The sequence below is a fragment of the Poecile atricapillus genome, chromosome 7 (assembly GCF_030490865.1).
Source record: "Poecile atricapillus isolate bPoeAtr1 chromosome 7, bPoeAtr1.hap1, whole genome shotgun sequence".
Classification (NCBI taxonomy): domain Eukaryota; kingdom Metazoa; phylum Chordata; class Aves; order Passeriformes; family Paridae; genus Poecile; species Poecile atricapillus.
Genome location: NC_081255.1, coordinates 24,111,821 through 24,133,723, shown reverse-complemented (window position 1 = coordinate 24,133,723; position 21,903 = coordinate 24,111,821). Strand labels below are relative to the sequence as shown.

At 46.5% G+C, this 21,903-nt stretch overlaps 1 protein-coding gene across 6 annotated transcripts in view; it reads left to right on the top strand.

Annotated features, from left to right (window-relative positions):
* ERI3 (ERI1 exoribonuclease family member 3) overlaps nt 1–21,903 on the top strand; it is a 130,505-nt gene that overhangs the window by 29,247 nt on the left and 79,355 nt on the right. For all 6 annotated transcript variants that reach the window (XR_009278036.1, XM_058843317.1, XM_058843315.1 and 3 more), the window contains 2 exons: nt 667–726; nt 2,948–3,039. Coding sequence is in view for 5 of the 6 variants with exons in the window: in XM_058843317.1 (XP_058699300.1) it covers nt 667–726; nt 2,948–3,039 (152 nt within the window). In the remaining variant the exon portion in view is untranslated. The remainder of the gene's footprint in view (nt 1–666; nt 727–2,947; nt 3,040–21,903) is intronic.

The window sequence follows — 21,903 nt, the reverse complement described above, 5'->3', positions numbered from 1 at the left end:
CTGAGCAGTCTAGGAGCAGTCAGTAGGAGTATCTGTTAGCAGGACCTCTTCCTAAGGAACCTCCTGGAAAAGAGACTAGACAGGGTTCTGGAAAGAAGTGCTTTTCTTCAGATTTCATTCCGTTATTTTAAATACAATTTTGAACTGCCAAGGAATGCTGTGATGGACGATGGGAAAGTGCACATGCTGGTTGTCTAGCTCAGGGGAGGATGACTGAGTCCACTCCAGCTCTCACTTACCAATACTCCTCTCTTTGGTTCATCTAACACTGAAATTTTGGTGTCCTCCTAGCAGAGGAATGTCCAGACACCTTGGTAGTTACCACTGCCTGTGTACATCAAGGCAACACCTAAACTGCTGAAAGGCTTGTTGAAAAAGGGCATCATGCTGGTGCATGACACTGCTCCCCAAGTGGACCCTGCCATGCTGAGAGTTTTGTGATGTGGGTAGGAGCACCACTACATTTCTGTGTTTGGGATGAAGCTGTGCCCTTGCCTGTGGCTGGGGAGCTGCCAGAGTCACTCTGCTGTGGCTGGTTCCTCAGCAACATCCATGTGGGTCACAGGAGCATGTTTTGGTTGCAGAAAGATGGACAGGAGAGTAGACCTCTCTAATGATCTTTTGAGTGCTGCTCTGGTGACTGCTTTCCGTTTGTCTCTGTTTCAGCTGACTGGGATTATTCAAGGCATGGTGGATGGGCAGCCGAGCCTCCAGCAAGTGCTTGAGGTAAGCAGAGTAACCTTTAGTTCTCAAACTCTGACCTCTGGTCCTGTAGTCCCCTCTTCATCTCTTTCCCTGCACCCTCCCCTTTCTGAGAATCGAACCGCGTAATTTGACTATGATTACAGCTTCATTAGAATAACATTTGCTGTCACACTGGTGACACACTGCTGAGATTATTGAACCATTGATCTGTCATCTCCAGCTGTTCATGTCAAGGGTGCTGACAAGATATCCAAACTCCTGCCAGTAGATAGGAGAAGAGGCGATTCTTTCTTGAGCCAGTTTTAAAGCACCAAGACATTACTCAAGACCACTGCTCTTAGAGATTCTGCTTTCATTTATTTTCCCTTTCCTCAGCACTTTATTAAATTATTTTTTCTACCTATTTAAATGCTCAATAATACATGTAGTATAGAAAGAAAATGCTTCTGAAATCTAATCTAAAGGATGTGTGAATGCAGATACAGCCCTAATAATACCATCTGCTTAATGTGGAATTCCTAGAGCATTTAAGGCTTAATTAGCTTGGAAGTATTTCTCCATCAATAGCTTTCATTGGCAGTCAGATAGTGAAGGAAACCTCCTCAAGCAGAGCCTAGTTGGGCTGCAGGTTGGTGTTTGATGCGTCATCTCTGTCAGGATTGCCACTGCTGTGTTACCTAATTGTTCCTAATCAGAGTAATTGCAACAATTGCTTATCTGAGGAAATCAAATTAAAGGTGTTAAAAATCCTCCATGGAGACAGCATTTGATGGGCGCTCACATCAGGGAGTTTAGAAAGGTTAAAACTGCTGTCCCTAACTCCCGGCAGGCTCATGTGAGGCTTGCTGGGCGATCCTCTCAGCCAAAGGGAGTGTGGCTGAGAGGCTGGGTGCTGCTTTTCTGGGGAGTTTCACTCTGAGGGTTGTTGTACAGTCAGTCACAGGAAGAAGCATCGACCCCCGGCAGGAAAGGCTGTGGCAGTGACATGAGACTGAAGATGGTGCTCTGCAGAGGTGATGTCTCTCATCCATGCAAACCCCCAGCTCTCCAGAGAGACATAGCAGTCTTGCTTGTCCATAAACATATAGATGCATGTGCCTGTTTCCCCCAGGAGAGGAGCCCTCTTTGCCTGGATGGATGAATGTAGATCACTACTGGAGTATTCCAGAAAATGATTTGTTCTGTTTCTATGAAAGCCTCTTTGAGTATGGAAATGCTTATGTGGATTTTTTTTTTTTATTTGGACAGAAAAGGTGCTCATTCAGCAGTATGCTTGTAGGATAAAATGAGATTCAGGTCAGGCAGCTTCTGAGGCATGCTGGTTTACTTGGGAGTAGAAGGTGTGAAGCAAGGCAAAAGAGGAGGGATTTCTGTTGCTCAAGCATTGCAAATACTGATAGTGAGGTTGTGTAATAACAGTTGATTGCCTGCCACTCTAAGATTTTGGGCAAGTCATTTGCTAGTTTTAGCTGGAATGAGTGTCTGTGCAGGGCTTCTGTCTATGCAGGGCTTCTAGTCTAGGTTAGTTCCTTAATCCCTGAGGTGGGTTGCATCCTCCAGGTTAACACAGCCCATTTCTGAAGAGGACCCAGAATATCTGTCCCTGTGGGAATTTGATCAGGAATAGTGGATCCACTCTAAACCCACACTACCCTGAACAAGCACTTCTTCAGAACTGTAAGAAGGAGAGAAGGATCCAGCCTAGAGAGGAGGGGGATACCTGGCTTTGCTTGTTACTACCACACAGTGCCTATGTGTACCCATCCTTTCCATTTTTCCCTCTTCCCATATCCCCCTGGTACTATATGAATTAGAGTATGTGAAAAATGCTGTAGGGGAGGGATGTCATCTCAATATACCTGTCTTTTCTCCTCACTGGAGGGGACACAAGTTATGTTCCCTATGAGCCTCTTTGGTACAGGGAGAGGAGAAATGCCAGGTAACAGCACAGTTGTATCGTCCCGTTAACGCTGCACAACTTTCATCCCTCCACAAGCAGAGCTGCTGCGGTGTCTGATAAGATCATCTCTCCTCTGGTTGCCTGATGTCTCCTATCAGAAATCTTCAAAGGTCCAAACGTGCTGTTGTTGAGATGGCAAGCAAAGAGAGAAGAGAGAGAGGGAGAGGTTGGATAAGATCACAATTTTCTTCTCTCTTGATTGCAAGCAGCTTATCTGAGTTTAACTGTTGTGGCTCGGCCTGTCTCTGAAAAACTCATCCCCTTTTCTTGCCTTCCTTTCAGAGGGTTGACGAGTGGATGGCAAAGGAAGGCCTCTTAGATCCCAGCGTCAAGTCGATTTTTGTGACCTGTGGAGACTGGGATTTGAAAGTGATGTGAGTATGGGAGGGAAGGGAGATTTTCCTGGGCTTTATTGCTCCATGCTTGCCTGTAGTGCATATGTCTTTGTCCTTGCAAGCCTCCAACTGTTCCTAGTCATTGTTTCTTAGGGAAATTGTTGTTTGCCATGCGTAAATGGGAGAGGAGAGTTGTTTCAGAAGACAGGTGGGTGCTGGGCAGAGTGCAAGATCACTGCCTAGGATATTCCCTGTGGTGAGTGAAGCCTTTCAGAACCCCAAGAAAAGTTTAAACTGGAGCTTTGTGACATTTTGCCTTTTATCCAATATGCTTTCCAAAGGGATGGATATTTCTGAGTACATACATGGATGATCAAGTGATGATCTTTACCTGACTTCCTGCATTTAAGACTTTTTCTGTCATTTTGGCACAGTAACTCAATATGAATCACAGAGTAATCTTTGGAACAGAGTATAAGCCAGGTCTGGCATGCTCCAGTGGTGGTCTTATCGTTAAGGTCATCTTCATCAGCTGGGTGAATATCTGGCAAGTAGCAGGTGGGGACCTGCACTAGGATCTGCAAGTGTCAGTGTATGTGGATGTTTTGTTAGAAAAATAGCTAGGCCAAAACCTAAAAATATTATTATAAGAATGGAACTAAATGTCCAGAAATTAAATTATTTCAATCTCCAAAGTGTTTGCAGATCAGTGTCCTATAGAGTTGAATTCCCTTGGATTCGTATAATCTTGCTTCAGCTTTTCATTTCCCTGTGGTGCTGGATAGACTCCTGTTGTTATCACACCAGTAAAGCATGGGCTTGACACATCCCATCCTAAACTGACAGCCACAACTCGTTAGTAGTGTTACTTGGTTTTCACTGTGACATTGGTTTCCCCAAGCTGGAAGCCTAAACAAACTGCACATAGTCTAGGAGCAATCAGCACCAGTTCTTCCCTGACGAGTAGTCTTTGCAGAGTGGCAGCTCCTTGCCTTTTCTTGGTGTGATTAGTGGAACAGGAGATATGGGGTCCAAAGCTCAGCACAAGCACTAGTGGAGATGAGAAATTGGCTCCAGAGACAGAAGGGCGGTATTTGAACTTTTGAGTCAGAATCTGGGTCTCTGCTCAGGCTGTGTCTAGAGCTCATATATATTGCAAGTTCCTGTGTTAGTTGCTTAAATTAGAAGTGAGTTATTTTTCTTCATATATCATGTTTAAGCTTCTGTTAGAGACTAGCACAATTGCTGTACTAAACTTCTATTTCTCATGTATTCTATTTTCTCTGTTCTTTACTCCTGTATTGCTGTTGTGAGAGTCCAATTTACCACTTTGTTGATGGTTGTGAGAAACAGTTATCTTTGCTCCAAGCCCATCTTTCCATCGCTTTCACAGTGGGCTGACAAGTCCCAGGTAATGACATCCTAACTTGGTGTCCATATGGAAGGAGCAACCTGGATGTGTTGGGTGGCTTTTTTTTTTTTTTTTTTCCTTCTTCTTCAGAGCTCTACAGCAGGCAAATAGAGGTAAAGATGAGCCCCATTTCTGGTGAGCCATTGGGGTTGTGAGGTGAGCTGGCTCAGAGGGACATGCTGTTCTGGAGTGGAGATACGCTATTCACCATTTGCAGTGGTCTCTCGCATGGATTGTCCCTCACTAGTCATCTGGAAAAGAAGACTCCACTCCTGGCCATGAGGTTGTTGCGAGTGGTTCATTTCTCCCCCTTCCTTTTAAAATTTTTTTTTAAACCATTAACTTCAGAATTCAATCCTGAAGCATCTCCAGGGCAAAGCAGAAAATACATTCTGTGTTTCCAAGCACATGGATAGCAGGAGCCTGGCTGCAGCTGCCTGGTGAGTAGCACATCACGCTGCTCCATCGCCGATTGGAGCTGCAGCGTGTAGCGTCACATCTGATTAGCACCATGCCAGTGGATGAGGCTCGAGTGAGGACTCCCTGCCAGCTCTGACTTGTCTCATTTCCCATTACTTTTATCCGTCACCACAAATGCCGAGTCTCCCTCCTGAACTAATTAAGTTTGCATGTGTTTAGACACATTGCCAAATAGGGTTTAGCAAAGCAGAACTGAGCATCTCTTTTTAAAGAGAGAAAGCAGAGAACTGAAACAAGGCTGCTCAGACAGGGAGACAGAGCCTCAGAGACATAGAACATCCATGAGGTATTCCAGGGAATCACCCCATGCTTCCCTGCAAGACCTTCAGTGTAGCTGATGCTACCATGTTGAGACCACACACTGGTCACCAAAGGCATTGGGGCAGTAGGAAGGGAGGTGGTGCTATTTGTCCGCATTTGGAGGAGTGTTGTTGAAAGCATTACATGGTAGAAACCTGGCTGGGTTCCAGGGGAATTGAGGACACTGAGGTGAGTGCAACGCTTCCGGGCTTAAGGAGCCAGCACTTGTGACAGGTCCACTCCTAACTCTACTCTTTCTTTTCTCAGCTTCCTTAGTAATGACAGCTGCTTGCATAGCTATGCATAGCTTGCGTAGCTGCTTGCAGTCCTCTTGCCCATACATTGAGTGGTTTAGAGTTCCTGTCCTCCGTTGTCCTTAGCTTGGCCGGTAAACCGTGCAGCTTTGTTCCTGGCTTCTCCAGCAGTGACCTGGACATTTAGTTTGGCTTCTGTCTGCATGTGCTGTTCTAGAGCTGAGGCATGGTGACTTCTGAACTGATCTGTCTACTGTGAGGGCTTCCAGTAGGTACCACTGGTAGGTGCCAGGGAGGCACAGTGGGATGAGCAACCTGGATGTAGGAAAGTGGCTGTAACAAGGAGGAATCTTCAGGCCTGTCAGTGTTGAATATAGGGATAAGGTGGGGAAATAGCTCTGCCTGAGTGAGGAGTTGCAATGTGTGTAGCACTCCTAGCTCAAACAAAAGGCACCAGAGGAGCAATGATTGTCAGGGTACTGCTCTCTGCTGATGGTGTCTGGCACTGCTGAGTCTGCAGGATTCAAGATGTAAACTCAGCTGCTAACGGATCAGTAAAGCCTCTGCTTGACTCAGGGATCTTCAGGAAATGAGGCACTGTGTGGCTACAGATTTGGTTGCTCTTGAGCACTGGAGCTTCCTTGGAAGGCCACAGAGCTGTTTGTCTGTCTTCCTTCAGACAACAGGGAGCACTAGTCACAAGGAGCTGGGTGCCCAGAACAGGAAGTTCTGGGTGCCCTGAGTACCAAGCGCCTGGGAAAGGCTTATGGAGATTTAGCATGAGTCAAGGTCCTTGGCCATGCTGTCAAAGGCTTTGTCATGGGTGTGGTGCCCCATCAGAAGGTGCAGCTGTCGGAGGGATTTGGTTGCTGCTGGAGAGAGTCCATTGTGTGAGAGGGCTCCTAAATGGAGCGCTGATCCTCTACTGGCTGTGCTTGGATCAACCTGCTTTCAGTTCTTGGTGTGTATGAATCAGGCTGGAGTCAGGGAGACAGCAGCTCTCCTGCCAGCCCTCCCCTTCCCTCTTGTTAAGATGCAATTTCTTTAATGAGGAAAACCTCTTGAGTAGGAACATCACCTTTCTTGAAGGCTTGTCCTGACAAGGCAGTTCAAGCCGACAGAGTCGCATATCAACTTCAGCAAATATCAGTCACTCATTACAGAGACTCTTCTCCCCCCCACCCCCCAGCAACACCCCTCATTCCCAGACAAGGGAATGAATCACACTTCTGCTCTTGAATACATCATGACAAGTCATGGTTCTAATGAGAGAGGGCCATTCATTCTGGGTGGAAAGTTCCCTGTGTCGACTCAGAAATGTTATTAATTAAAGAGAGCTACCTGAAGCAAAAGATGAAAGGAGCACCAGACCTGCCAAGCTAAAATATGAGTGGGGATACAGCCTCGTTAGACACACGGTCCTCAGGCCTCTGCATGCTCAGTGGGAGGATTCCTTTAGCCTGTTGCAAGGAGCCATAGTCCAACTTTAACAGCTCCAGGGATGGATTCAGATACCAATGTCGTCTGCTTTAGTGCTTGGACCTCATTCTGCACCTAGGTTGGAACTGACACTAGTCATTAAGCAAATAGCATTGATGTGGCATTGGGTGGCGAGGGTAACATGCCTCTGAAGGGGCTGAGGGAACTGCTGACTGCAGGAGACGGGCTTAGTGGAAAAGAGGGTACTTAGTATCTGCCAGAGTTGAGCCCTTGTAATATAAGCTCTTTAGTGTAGTTTATCTCTGCTGAAATGTCAAATTGCTTTCCTCTGTGTGCGGAACCAGTTTGTGGGCTCTTAAACACAATGTGAATTAATCTTGGCAACGAAAGAGGCATTTTTACCATGTGTTCATAGATAAAGAGTTGAAATACGGTGAGGTTAAGTGATATGCTTGTGGCTGTGCAGGCAGGTAGAGGCAGAGCTGAAGTCTTATGTCCCAAATCTCAGACCTGCACCATAATGTCAGAAGCATCAGTTAATCCTTCTCCTTCCAGATTTGGATTCTTCTGTAAATGCACTGAGCATAGCTAAAAGTACATGTAGGCTTTGGTCTATATAACTCTGACATGAAGATGCTTGTATTGCACTTACTGCGGCTGATCAGAACATGCTAATTTATGTCTTCACAGGAAACTACTGCTCAGAAGTTTTTTATTTTCTTAAATAAGTGTTAAAAGGCAAGTACTCTCTAATATAGTGATAAAACATAGTGAAGTGTCTCAAAATGTTTATAGCCCTTGGTGTTCTTCTTAAGTTGGATATTAGTAAATTCTAAGCAGTAAATTATACCATTGCTTAATTTTGTCTTACTGTTTTAATTCTTTCCTTGCAAGTTACACAGGCTGGGGAGGATGCTTGTCTTCTCAGACCAGCTCCAAGTGTGGCAATGGGTTGCTCTTTCCAGACTTCTGTTCTGGACATTTTTGAGATCAGAATGGAAAAGAATTGTTGGTGTTAGTGTCCTCTGTATGTGCTGTTTTTATCACAGGACCAGGAAGGGGTTGGTAGACTGCCTTGGAGAGAAATTTCAGATGGCCACTGACTGGAATGAGTGGGAATGCTTGGGTAGTCGTGAGGAAGGGTGGCCTGGCTGTGTGGCAGCAGGGCAAGAGGTATGTTCAGAATTGAGAGTAATAGGAAAGATCTGGTAACTGAAAGATAATAAAATAATTCCTTTCCAACTAAGATCTTTGGATTAGCTTGGTGGTGTTTTTTTAGTGGGGATCATTTTGCTGAACAAGCCTATGCTGTATCTCTTCACACAGTTACACTGGCTGAACAAAGAGTGTGGTGTGAACTACAGTGAAGGGATGGGACTGAGTATCCAGGGTCAGGAACCTTTTGAGTCAGCTTTGCTGATGGAGTTGTTCATGTAATTACATCCTAAAGTGCTTTGCCAGAGCTAAGCAAGGGAGCCTTGTGAGCACTTACAGGCAATAGCACTGACCCCATTCACTTCTGCGACCCTGCAGTCCAGCTTTTTGTTTTTAAAGAAAATGATATCACTTATGCAAAAAAAAATTTGGATTTTAAGATTCCCCTTCCTGCTCTTCTGTACATTCTTATTTAAAATGAATATACCAGGCTTGACTTCTGTTATCCTTATGTACCAGTTACCCTGGCTGACTCCTGTTCTTGTCTTTATTTGAAATTGGTTGTTTCGGTTTCTGCAAGTTACATTGTCCAAGATGTCTGGGAATGCCTTTGGGTTAAGCTTTAGACATGAAATCTTTGCGTAGGGGTCGTCATGCAATGGACTGTCACCAGGTCTGTTCCATATCTGGCACATCATAGCAAAGACATTTGTCATAGTCAGGGCTATAGTGGCTCCAGATTTATTGAGCTGTGGTGCCCAGTGCACTCTGGGGAGCAGGACTCTTCTACCTGGGAATTAAGACCAAAGCAGTTGGAAGCAGCGTGAAAGATGCTGGAGAAACTTACAAATAAACTTGCAGTGTAGGGGAGAATGAAATAGGCATTGTATCTTGTGCTTTATTTCCAGCACTGAACCATTGGGATGGAGTAATAAGTGGAGAAGGTAGATTTTCTACCCCTGGGTAACTTAACTCAAACTGTTTGGAAACAGTCACACTGAATTGGATGTAAATCGATGATCTCAATGTCATCTGCTCATTGAGTAGGGAGCCATGATTCCCTCTGCACCAGGAATCACTCAGGTGAATTCTATGTCCAGCATTTTAGTGAATTCAGGCAAAATGGTTTCAAAATCAATGAATGTATAATGGGTACTTGATAAAAAACACACCCTATCCTCTGTCTGTATGAGATCCCTCTAATAGCAGTTCATGATTGTGGTGGTTCTGTGCCCCAGATTCCTTGGGGAATTGAAAAGTTGGTTGGCTTGGGACTGCAGAGGACAATTGCTGGAGGACTGTTTGCTGTCTGAATTTTGTTTGTGGCATGTATGAAAAACAGGATTAGTTCCACAAAGTGTTCACTTTCTCTTAAAGCAGCTTAATTTTTCTAGTGTTAGACAGCCATAGTGTTTCATGCTGGTTCTGAAGTGTCAGCTGTCTTCTTTTGGATCCCAGCTCTTCTTACTTCGCAGCTGAAGCTGAAGTTGTGTGTTGGCACCAATGTTACCCTCTCAGTGGCTTAGCTGGGAGAGACCTGCTTATGGCTCCTCTGCCTGGAGAGCTCTGCTTGAAGCTGCCAGCCTGGGAGCAGCATCCTTCCTTTTTCACTTGCTCTGCTGTGTGAGTCTATAGCTTTCTTGAAGATGTTTTATTTTGTTTGGATGTTTCTTTCCTTTTGGGAGCCATTTTCCTGGATGGGTTCAGTCTTGTTCCTCCTGAGGCTTCTGGCTGGCAAAGACCTACTGGGCCATCTTGAGGTCATCCCTGGTATTTTCCCTCCAGCATATTCTCCTGTGCCTTGTCCAGTCACACCGTATCCTCAGGAGTGAATGACCAGGTGCATGCAGGACTTGGGAGGACACCAGAGCTGCAGACTAACTTTTTTGGGCTGAGTCCATTTCATCTTGGAGTCACCTTTTCCAGTGTTTGGCCCAGGTGCTGCCATCAGCAGCCTGGCACCCCAAAGGCAGTGTCATGTGCTCAGACACTGATGTGGACCAGGTGTTAGCACTGATGTGAGGCATATTGGCAGTGGTAGTAGAAGAAAGCAGAATAGAGAAGTCTGTGGGAAGAAGACAGAGGAAGCAGGGTGATGTCCTGGCAGGGTCCCAGAAGCTCATCCTGCCCAGGACTTCATCCCACCTTGGTCCTACCAGCTTTGCCTCTCTTGGAGCAAGGATTTCTCTTCCTGTCTGCCTGTCACCTGCACCCTGGGACACCCTTCGTTTCTCCTCCATAGGTGCCTCTTGGTCATCTCTAATTTCCTCGCTTTGGTTTTTCCACCTGAATGTTGAACCAAGTTTCAGTTGACTGTCAGCCAGCATGCCCAAGGTGCCTGGGCACCAGCTGAGTTCAGTTCCTCATCCCTGCCTGGAGTCACATCTGTCCCTCCAGAGTGGGTGGATGGAGTAGGCTGGTGGGAGGTTGCCAAGACCTCTCCTCCAGCTCACAATGCTCTTAGCTCTAAAGAGAACTTTTACATTTTATGGACCATTTAGCTTCCCAATGGTGATCCTAATTCTTCACAACATGTATATGCCATTTCTTGGTTACTAGAAGGACCTCTGAAAAGGAGCTGCCCTCTGAGTCAGAGCTCTTCCATGCAGTTAATTGTAGGAAGGTTTTCCTTAGACTGTGAGGCTTCATATTTCTAAACTCTCTCTATGCTAAGAGGGTGAATTAATACCCAGGTTTCCCCATGGCTACAGAGACTGACCCTTGTGCACCATCAGTAAGCAGGCATGGGAAGAGCACTTATACTGGGAGTAGTTCTGACTTGGAATTGTTGGAAGGAAGTCCACTTGGTTTCTGCACAGAGCTCAAGAGGGCTTTAAAGGTTTCCTGGTCAGGTGTCTCAGTCTTTCATCTCTATATCCTTATTTCATGTGACACTTCAGGTGCCAAAGGAACCTCCATTCCTTGGGGGCCCAAGCAAGCACCATGTTTACTGGAAAAGGAGTGATTACCTTAGACTGACTGACAAGTCAGCCGAAGGTTGGATGGATGGACTGGAGGTGGTTCAAGCAGGGAAGTTCTTTGTCAAGTCACTGTGCTGTATATGAGAAAACAGAGGCAGCAAGCCATTAGACTGTGTATTTCAGGTGTGAGGAAGCTGCTGAGGTCCCCTGGCATTGTGAAATGCCAAGTGAAATGTTACTGCCATGCGGAGCACAGCAGTGTGTTGGAATTAATGAGTCTGGTGTAGGAAGAGCTCATGTGAACAGTCTGGAGGGTTAATGTGTGAGGGTGATAGACTTAGGCAGGGGTTTGTCATCAGGATTGCTGTGTTTGGGAAGCACTTTCTAATAGCAAGACCACATGAAAAGAAATTGGGACTTGCAAGGAGAGCACTAAAAGTCATCAATTGCCTAAGCTGTTTTGCGTTTGCTACAGGCCTGAAGCAAATTGCTGGCTTAAGGGGCTCTAAGCACCTGGGTCTTGCACTGGATTTACAGGTAAGGTGAAATTGAGAAGGGGCTAAGTAATTAATTCCTCTTCCTGTGACCAGGATGGGAGATGATTCTGACTTGCCACTTCTCCTCAGAAGTTGCTTTAGAAGCTGGTAAGGACTCTGGTTGTGAAACCTAGGAAGCAAAGAGGATCCCTGGGTGCCTGACAATTCCTTTTCTCTGTTGGTTCTTTCTTGCAGGCAGCCTCAGGCTGCCTGTCTCTTTGTTAAGAGAGTGACAGCAATGTGACACCGTGAAAATAATTACTAACAAATCACGGTGGTGACTGCAAACAGCTCGCTGTCTTCAGAGGCATGTCAGGGAGCATTAGAGCAGGGCCGTGGGAGCGGCAGAGCGGCTAGGGGCTCTTTCTCTGCTCTAGGCTGGGGGAAGATCTTCGGAGACCTTTGGTGCCTGCCACCCCCACATCATTCCTTCCTTGTTGGCTCTTTCTTTCTGCCCTTCCCTGCCTTTGCCATCAATAGTTAAGCCCATTAATTGCACAGTGAGTTTTTAAAAGTTGCTAATGGTAAGACAGGGCTTCTGCTTTCCCTGGATTCAGCAACCAGACACAGAAAAATTTAAAAATTCTGGAGAGGTATCATGGGCAGAAGTACATCCAAGCTGTGTTTTTCATCTTGCAGCTCTCATGTGTTGCCCTGGGCATTAATGTTTATTAGCAGCATGCCCCTAGGAATTCATGGGCTGCTGGTACAGTTGGAGAATGGCCCATGTCCTTGTCCTCAGGAGCCTTCAGTCTTGGTGAATCTGAGATATGTTCATATTTGTGCAGAGTATCACAGCAAATGTGCAGTTACTTGGCATGTCCAGCAAAAACAGTAGGCAGAAGAATGAGGATGTTCCAAGATTCAGTAGAGAAGGTTCAGTGTGACTGAAGCTGCAGGTGAAAACAATCCTTTAGGGAATGAGGAGTGAACAGGTCACGTGTGAGGAAGGTGGCTGGTATCACATAGAGCAGCTGGGGGAGTTTCTGCAGGGATGAGCCCCTGTGGCTGTGTTGGAGTGGGCACCCTTCTGCAGGTCTGCAGAGTCTGAGGGAAGTTCCTAAAACCTCTCATTATATTGATTATAAAGCTCCCTCCAAAGGATGGGTCTAGCAGAGATACTGATAGGAAACTGGAAGGCAGCTGCTGGCTGAAGCATCCTTCAGCAGTATTGATAATCAAACCCCTGGGCAAGCTTTGAGAGGGGAGCCCTGCCTCCCCTCCCCTCCTTGTTCCTGGTGGTATTTCATGCAGCAGTTTGAGAACAGGCCGTGCAGTTTGGCAGGGCTGTAAGGGGAGGCAGAATGTGCGGATGGAAGCCTGCTCCCAGACGCCTGCTCTACTGTGCAGCCCTCATTCCCATTCCCTTAGTTACTAAAGTGATTTTCCTGACTGTCACATCGGTAAATAATGTTGCTGGCGTATCAAGCTGGATGCAGAGTGGCGATGGATGGGGGAGGGTTGGCGCTGAGGGTGGCCGTAACAGCCCCTCTCCCCGACTCATACAATATTTATGCAGGGCTGGGAGTCAGCGGCACTGACCTCTGGGTCGTGCTGTTAAACAGCTCCCGCAGCCCCTGCATCCTAATTGCTGCACTTGTCCTTTGCTCTGGAGGATTCGCTGCTCCTTCTCTCTGGCGAAGCAAATACTAATGGCAGCTTGTGCTTGGAGGTGGGAGCAGTCTCTTCCCTATGAAGAAAAGATAAACTTGTTTTCCCCTGTGCATGTGTAATTTGCACAGAAACCTGTGCTCAGACCCTGCTGCCCAACGTGCTCGTCTCCCCAGTGCTGACAGCATCAGAGCCCATGAAGTTGCTGTGTGTACAATTTTGGGTTGTGTATCGTCAGAGGGCACAAAAAGGTGGTTTACCCCATCCCACTGGCTTCTATTAGGATTTCTCTCTTCCTTTTAGTGGGGAGTGGGAAGAAGGAGCAATCTCAGAAGTCAGTTGAGAGAGTAGAACTGGGTGATGTGGTGCCAGAGGAAGACAGAGATGATGCCAGGAAGGAAGAGGGCTTCAAACAGGGTCACAAAACAGAATGGCATCTTTTCTTGTAAATAAATTGTCTGCTTCAGTGATTGTAAAGAGAAGTGATGCAGAAGGCTGGAGACTCCCTCTGGATGAGGGGCTCCTCCCCTTGCAAGTGGTACAACCACAACTATGGCTGAATGTGGAGACAGACCTGGCAGACAGGGGTTTTCAGCTGATTTGGGTGGCTCAAGAAAGCCCAAAAGACAAAACTTGATTGCTAGAGCTGCCATGGTTTTCCTCCATGCCTTCTGGCCAGAATCTGTCCTCCTTGGGGCTTCTGTTGGTTCTTTCTTGCAGGCCTGAAGCAAATTGCTGGCTTAAGGGGCTCTAAGCAGGTGTCTGCAAGTCCAGTGACCTGGCTGACCACCCACGTCCCTTATCCTGCCTTCCTGGGTTGACAGATCCCCTCTGTGACTGGAAAAGTGCTGTTTAGACTGGAGACTAATGGCCTTTTAGTGACATGATTGTATTATCTTAAGCGTCTATAGGCTTTACCATTAGGCACTAAACAGTTTATGACTCATAGCAGAGAAGTCCTTGTCCTGAAGAGTTTATATGCTAAATGGTCTGGACAGGCAAGGCTTGGAAGAGGCAAGATTTCCTCTTGCCTGTCGGAGAGCAGATCTAGAGAAGGCCTGCGACAGGACATGTCTCCTTAGTTCAGAGTAGCACCTTGTCTCTAGTTCTTGCATGTTTAGGTTTCCTGGAGAGAAATACTTCTGCAATGGGATTTGTACAGTGGGAGGAGAATCATATTTAATTTTAGCTTAGTTTTTGTGCATGTTTTGGTTTTGAGGGGGCTTAGACACGATGTGTTGCGGGTACATCCATTTCATCAGTTATATTCCCTTACTCAGTGCGTAATTACAGTGCTCTGCAGCCGGAGTCTGAATGCTCCCTCTTAAAGCAGCTAGTATGCAGAGAACCATGCGATTACTAAATTAGTGTATGAAAGACTTATTAAGAGACTGTATAGACAGAGAAAGGACACATGCTCTGTGTAATCAGGCTCTGCTGGAGCATGATTCACAGAATAATTCAAATAGAGATCTCTAATCCAACCACCTGTTCAACGCAGAGCTAACTTCAAACTTAGATTGGGTTGCTCTGAGTTTTCTCCAGATGAGTTTGAATGTCTCCAGGAGAGGAGGTTTTGCCACCAGTCTGTTCCAGTGCTTTATTACCTGCATGGCGAATAGTTTTTCCTGATGACAAATAGGACATTCACCTGCTGCAGCCTGTGATCATGATGCATGACTTTCACTGAGAACATAGTATTCAATTTTGTACACTCCTCTTCATAAGATGCTGTATGATGTCATGTTTAGTAAGCAGACGGACTCTCACACCAAGTTTAAAATCTACAACTGTAAAAATCAGTTGTAGGGGTTTTTTATAGGGTCAAGTTCCCAAGGCTGGGGAGGCAACCTCAGCCTTGGAGACTTGGTAGTTTCTCTTTTCTTGGGAGCAGTGTCATGCATTTCTGATGTCAAAGGGAAGTCCACCTAGTTGTTCTCCATGTCTGGAAGGGATGGTGAGAGCATTTGCTCTACCCCTCCACCAATCAGGAGTAGTGCAAATCTTCTGTGTGCTGCACTTCTGATCTCAGCTGAACCATGGAGTCAGCAAGCTCTGGTTTCCTGCATGGGTATTAAATACTTATTTAAAAATCAAGAAGCTCAATTCTCATTCTGCTATCCCTGGCTGTTTACTAACTCCAGGTAAAGTTACTCTAGATTTACTCCCACATGCCTAGCAGCAGAATCAGGCCCAGTGAATAGAGCTATGAATCTTTTTAAGAGAAGCTGTTAAGAAGTAGCACATAGATTTATTGTAGCATCATGTGTGTGCAATTGTTGATGAACATCTTCTGTTGGAGGCTGTATACCTGCTGTGTTACAGCCTTGCTTTTAATGTTGAGATAGCATCTCTGCCAGCATCTTGCTGATGCACAGACAGATACCCATAAATGGGCCAGATCTCACTTTGTGTTAAATGCCTTCATGTTTCATTAAGGTTGATGGCAGTGGAAGGCACACAGTGCTTTGCAGGATGAGCGAGTCACGACGAGCCACCTGCCCTATGTGCTTTTTGTGACAGAATTATGTCCCTAGTGTATACGTTGCTCTGGCTACAAAAGGCTAACACCTTTTTCCATTCACCGGCTAGCCCCTTGGAAAGCAAGGGTCTTGAGGTTCTCTCAAATTTCTTTGTACCCAGAAAAAATTTGGAGACTAGGGATCACACTGTTCGCATGTGATGGGTGTTCAGATATTTCAGCCTTTGCTGCTATGAGTCCTAAGTGTTAAGGCTTGCAGCTTGCCTTTTAGGCTTCCTAGACAGGAATTTGTCTAGTAGAGAGAGAATACAGCTCTGTCCAGAATTGGCATCACAGAAAAAGAAAGAAGATCTGAAAGTGCCAGGTATTAGCCTTGCTGCTTAGCCTGTGTTTTTAGCCTCATTACACTAATCCAATTAAAGATTGACAGGAAAAGAACACACACTCCAGTGAAGGGGTTTGTGTGGCAACTGCTTTCTTTCCTGGGCATCTGGAGTGGCCTAAGTTATGTTGTGCATCACCACACCTCCTCGGGCCCTGCAGACCCACTGGTGCCTCCATGTGCCGTGGTGTGTGCTCTTCTCCTGCATCGTGTCTCTCTTATTACTAATGGAGCATGGATGCATTTTAGCTGCTGGTCAGCCCTCATTAATATCCAGAGATGACAGGTTGACATTTGTAAAGAAGACTTGCATTGACCTTCATGTTGTGCATCGGTGCGGTTGCCATACAGTGCCCTGTGCTGGATGCTTCTCCCTGTGCTGCCTCGAGAATGCATTTGTGTTAGCAAAGGGACAGACTGCTCTGTAACCCTTTGCTGCTGTCAGGAATGCAGGCAGTATGTCTGGATGTCTCTGCACCCCTCTACCCATTCCAGGACTGTCTGTTCGTTCATCCATCCATCCATCCATCCATCCATCCATCCATCCATCCATCCATCCATCCATCCATCCATCCATCCATTTGTCCCAGTGAACAGGCCTGGAGGGTGTTTGGGTTGCACTTGTGGCTCCTTGTGGAGGTTTGTTATTTGGGTACTGGGGCCTTAATGGAAGACAGCTTTATGCCAACAGCAATGACCCGCCTTCTTCCTTTTCCTGGCTCTTGTCTGGGGAAGCAGCAGAAGAAAAGGCTGTGCTGCCCAGGCATCTTGAATGCTGTCAGTTCCCTGTCTCTCCCCCAGCCCACACCATCCTGGCTTGAGGACTGCTGCAGCCTGCTCAACAATGACATTTATTAACAGAGGGGGCTTTGAAAAAAGGCAGGCTGCTCCTGCAAAGGCTTCTTGCTGTAACTCTGTCTCCTCTCACCAGCCCGTCTGAGGCAATGGCTGCTGGTGTTGAAATTCATTAGTGTTACCTGACAGGCGATGGAGGCTTGCTCTGTCTGTTCCCACTTCCCTGCTCTCATGTCCCTGCTTCATGCATGCTGATATTTAAAGGTGATATGTGGCTCATAGGCTTGTTGCACTGTGACAAGTCTGGGGGTGGTTGAGAGAACAGAGAGGGTGGAAGGAAAGCAAAGAGGGAGGGAGATGGGACCTGTCTCAGGGTTTCTGTGAAAGCCCAGGGCTCTCCAGATATACTGTCTTTCCACAGCTTCTGCTTGTGAATTTAAAGTACAGGCACACAGGTTTGGTTTGTCCTGCACTGATGGGAGGCAGAGAGAGATGGCACTGTGTGTGCTTGGTTAGACTGGGGTGCAGCCACCTGGCAAGGGCTTATCTTGTGGAAAACAAGAGCAGGTGGGCTCCTCTGGCCTCTTGACTGGTCTGTGAGGCTGAGAAATGTGTGAGTGGAGAGCCAGTGGTTTGCCAGGGGGTTTGTCCTTCACTTTGGACAGAAGCCTGTTTGCACTGAGTGGCAAAGTACTGAATAGACACATCCCTGCCAAAGCTTTCGGTTGTACAGGAAAGTTGTCCCAGTCTAACCTCAATTACTGGGATGAGGGAGTTGGGGTTTGGGGATTTTTGTAGGGGTGTATGTCAGCATGCTTCAGATTTTGTAGGCTGTGGTGTGGCTTGGGCTATTTTGTGCCTGGGTCACTCTACTGTGCGCGGGTGCTGTGACATCCCCCTGACAGAGGCCTCCTGGTGTCGCACTGTGGTTTCAGCAGCCTGTAGCTGCCTCTTTGGGAGGGTATGGATCTATCTAAACTGCTTTGAATTCCTAGCTTGGCCCTATCTCATGTAAGTACAGGTTATGTGCAGACACAGGCAGCTTTGCCTGTTGCAGTGCCATTTCTCAGCTAAATCAGTTCAGGTGTCTTAGCATAAATGGTATTCCCTTGCTAGCTTGTGCTGTTGGGAGAGGACACCTAAGCTTTCCTCTTGGCTGGGCAGACATGCTGCTCTACATCAAGACAGAGCAGCACTTCTGAGCTGTGTGGTCCAGAGTGTTGACCAGCCTTGCTTTGAGCAAAGGGGCCCAGCTGAGCTGGTTTGACAGCCCCTCTCTTTTGTCAGGATGCATGCTGTTGTGTGCTTCAGAATCCAGGCAGCTTCCTATTTCAGTGAAGGATTTCCAGGGCAGTAGCCTGCCAGTGCTTTCCTTTGCAGCCCAATGCACAGGTATTGGCCAGGACACAATAAAAATGTTCTGCATCTCTTACAATGCAAGGTCTCCACAGAATGAATTTTTTTGGAAGGCTAAGATCAGGTTTATAAACCTGATTTTTATAAACCCAAGATTTAATGTCCCTTTATCTTCCCATAGAGGAACTTGTTTTTTTAACTGCCTTGATATCAATACACCCTGTGTGTAGCAAGTGGCCCAATTTCTTTGTCTCCTGACATCCTGAACCCAGAAGCAGATGGACGTTAACCAGCTCTGATTAGTTGGGAGAATCAAGCATTAATTTTTTATACACCAGAACCACCTGAGTGACGGAAATCAATTATGGCTGCCCCTCCCCCTTCCATATTAATGTGTTGGCTCTGAGCAGAGATGGAGGGACCTGTTGAAACGAGAAACCCCTATTTCTTCGTTTGACCCTCTAGATAATTAGGGTTAAATTGATATGCTATCGCACTGGTGACACATTTTATCTGCCTCTGTTTGTACAAGAGGATACAATAGTGGAGGAAGGACCAATTTGTGCCCTGCTTTAGCTAACCAGACTGAGATAAAAGGTGTCACTAGTATGATAACGTTCTTGCCTCATGCTCCTTTATTGTTGCTCAATTTGCCTTTTTTTTTTTTTAATCCTGTTCTTTTTCTTTCAGTACCCTTGGTCATATTTTAACTCCATGCCATCGCATAATGACGCCCTGCTAAATGTGTGTGGAGATAGGCAACTCTGGCTGACAGCCTTCCCTGATAACCGAATTCCAGCCCATCCATCACTAGGCTGCTCTCCTTAACTTAAGGAAAGTGATAACTAAAGCAAGGCCGTTTATCACCGCCGAGCTGTGTGCTTCTTGCTGCCTTGGAGAGAACTGGCTTCAACAGCAGAAATGCAGCCATGTCACCTCACCTCCTATTTGCATCCTGTTCATCTCCAGGCTCCATTTACCCTCTAGGGTGGTGAAGCAGGGCTGGATGGAAATCTGAGTCTGGGGTGGTGAAAGCTCTCGGAAAATGGCGCAGAGTTGCCACTGCTGACCACAGTCTAAGAAGGACTTAGACTTGCTTAGCTGGAAAAGGAGAGTGTGCTACCTGTTGTTACTGGCTCTTCTGCCCGAAGGTGATTTGTATTTTGGGAGCAGGCAGAAGTTATGTGCTCCCATCTTTGCTTCTGCACAAAAAGAGCTGCATTGGAGGCTGGAAAATCCCACAGCCATTTTCAAGTTTCTCTATATTGAATGCATTTTGGCTGATGGGGTGGTTTTTGAAAGCCAGCTTCCTTCCCAAGGAGTGAGAGCTTCGGTGTTTGGGAAGCCAGTTAGACCTCATTCAAAAACTAGAAGGATCATGGGATGTTGAATTCAACAGTGTGCCATCATTTCTCCCTTACCTGAGGGAGGGCCAAATTCTGAGCTATCTGCTGAAGCAAAGCTGCCCTCAGTAAGCAAGTTTGGCTCTGGCAAGAGCAAGAAGCTGTACTGAGCATAAAAGCTTATTTATCAAATAAGTGAATGGTTGCTCTCAAAAATAGACATACTTCCTTACAGGCCATGGTACTTCTGTTCCCCAGGACAGCCACAGGTATGCCTTATTCAGTCCAGCCTGGAAAAGATGATAGAGAAACTCCTGCCTGGTCACCCGGCTGAAGAGTGCGGGGGGACCACTGCAGGTGGTAGTCTTGGAGCTGGGGAAAAGATTTTGCAGGGGTATTTTCCTCCCCGTAGCTACCAGGAAACATGGGTGCTGTGCAGTGACGGCCCCTGGTTCCCTGTGCCAGGGGAGTGCTGCATATTCAGATTAGACCAGACCCATTCAGCAATCCTTTGCTAATCCTCGCTCAGCGGCTGTGACCCCAGTGGCCTGGAGCCGCCAGGACTGCATCTTCCAGCTCAGGGATAGACTTTCCTTTTGGTCTGTGCTGCTGGCAGCCTGCCCAGGTTATAACGTGAGTGTTACTCTCCTGGTGCTTGAAAAACTTGAAGCCCCTCTGCTGCTGACAAGAAATGAGGGGAGCACAAGCTTGGAGGGGGAGGGGGAATGTCCTGAGGTCACACAGCTTCACAGGCAGTTTCTGGGGTTGTTACTTGTTTGCAAAAATGCGTCATTTATTTAGTTGACATATTTATTTGGAGCATTTATTTTCTCCAATTAAAGACCCACTGTCCAGCGCCCAGGGCACACTGCCATCAGTCTCAGGGTGAAAATAGAACCATACTGTCCAGTTTGCTGGGCCTTTTGGTCCCACAGGGATGGCAGTGCTTTAGATGTCATTCGTTGCACTGGGTGGTTTGCTGTCAATTCCTGTGGCTAACAAGAACAATGATGCTCTCACTTCTTCTGGGCCCCATCCAGATGTTAGGTAAACTGATAATTTTTCTTCTAACTGGAGCTAGGCTGAGACCTGTCTTAATGAAAGCCTCTTGGGTTTGGAGGAGAAACTAATTTTTTGTAACATACTTTTTGTAACACAACTTCTGTTAGTGTTATCCTCTCTAGATAAATGTGAGCAGACTGAAAGAGGTTGAGCTAATCAAGTGCCTTATTTAGACCAGTTGTTTGTTTTAGATAGTTCCTTTTCTTGTGATCTTTCTTGATTTGGGCACCAGCAAAAAGCAGCTTTCCTGGAGAGTTCTCTCAGCATGCTGCTTAGGGCTGGTCGGGTCTGTTCAACTAAGGGATGTCATGGACATCTGTGTAATGGCTGTAAAATGCATGGGCCAGGTTACTGTTTATGTGGCAGTGTGCAATTGTGAGGAGTGACTCCAGGTGCTTTATTTCTGCATGATGGCGTCAGATGAGCTGTGCCCAGGGATGGGACTGTGCTGTCAACTTTCACTACTTGCCCTGTGAATCGCTGTGGCCTTGCTCCTTGCAAGCTCGTTCTTTTGACAGCCTTTCTGCTTTCAAAGAGATTCCTCTGGATATTCTTACACAAATGTGTTTGTATGACTTAAGTGATTGGTCCTAAATCATCACATGTACATCTTCTCAGGACCAGGCATTTGACTTTGGCATATGAAATCTATTACTTTCTCAGCCCTGCTTAGAAAACCTGTTTATTTCTCCGCATAGAAATGGAGAAGTCACCAAGACCAGACTGCTCTGCTACTGCACTACCATGGGTCTCACATTATCTGCAAATGCACTATCTGTGTTGCTCCTTCATCTCGTTAGTTGGGGAAATGTCTGGAGATGCTTCCCTGTTCACCAAAGGGTTTGGAGCTGGGCTGAGCACTCAGGTACTTCCTGGGATACTGATGGTGCACCTTTGGGTGTTTACCTTGTATCCACTTCTCACCAGAGCTTGTTCCTGTATTTCAGTCTTGAGTCTGAAAACTAGTCTGGTCTATTCACTTTTTCCTCTGTGGAGAGCAGGAGAAGACTTTGCCCTGGTCACGGTGATCTGTGTTTGGGTGTTTGAGCTGATGCTGGCACTTATAGCTCTTCCTCCTACCCTACAATCTCCTCCTACAACCCCCGTGTGCCTGAGGAAGTTGGGAGATTCCCCACCCTCTCTGTTTGCAAAAGCTGATTTCTGGGGTTGTGACTTTTAACATGCACAAACAGCGCTAATTTAGTCATTTATTTAGTTGACATATTTATTTGGGATGTTCCTTTGCTTCACTTAAAGATCCTGTGGCCAGTGCCCCAGGCATGCTCAGCAGTATGTGAATGAGCAAGATCCATCAATTACCCTTGATCAGATCAAAGTGGCCAGGAAATACTCACATAACTCATGTCCCTGCACA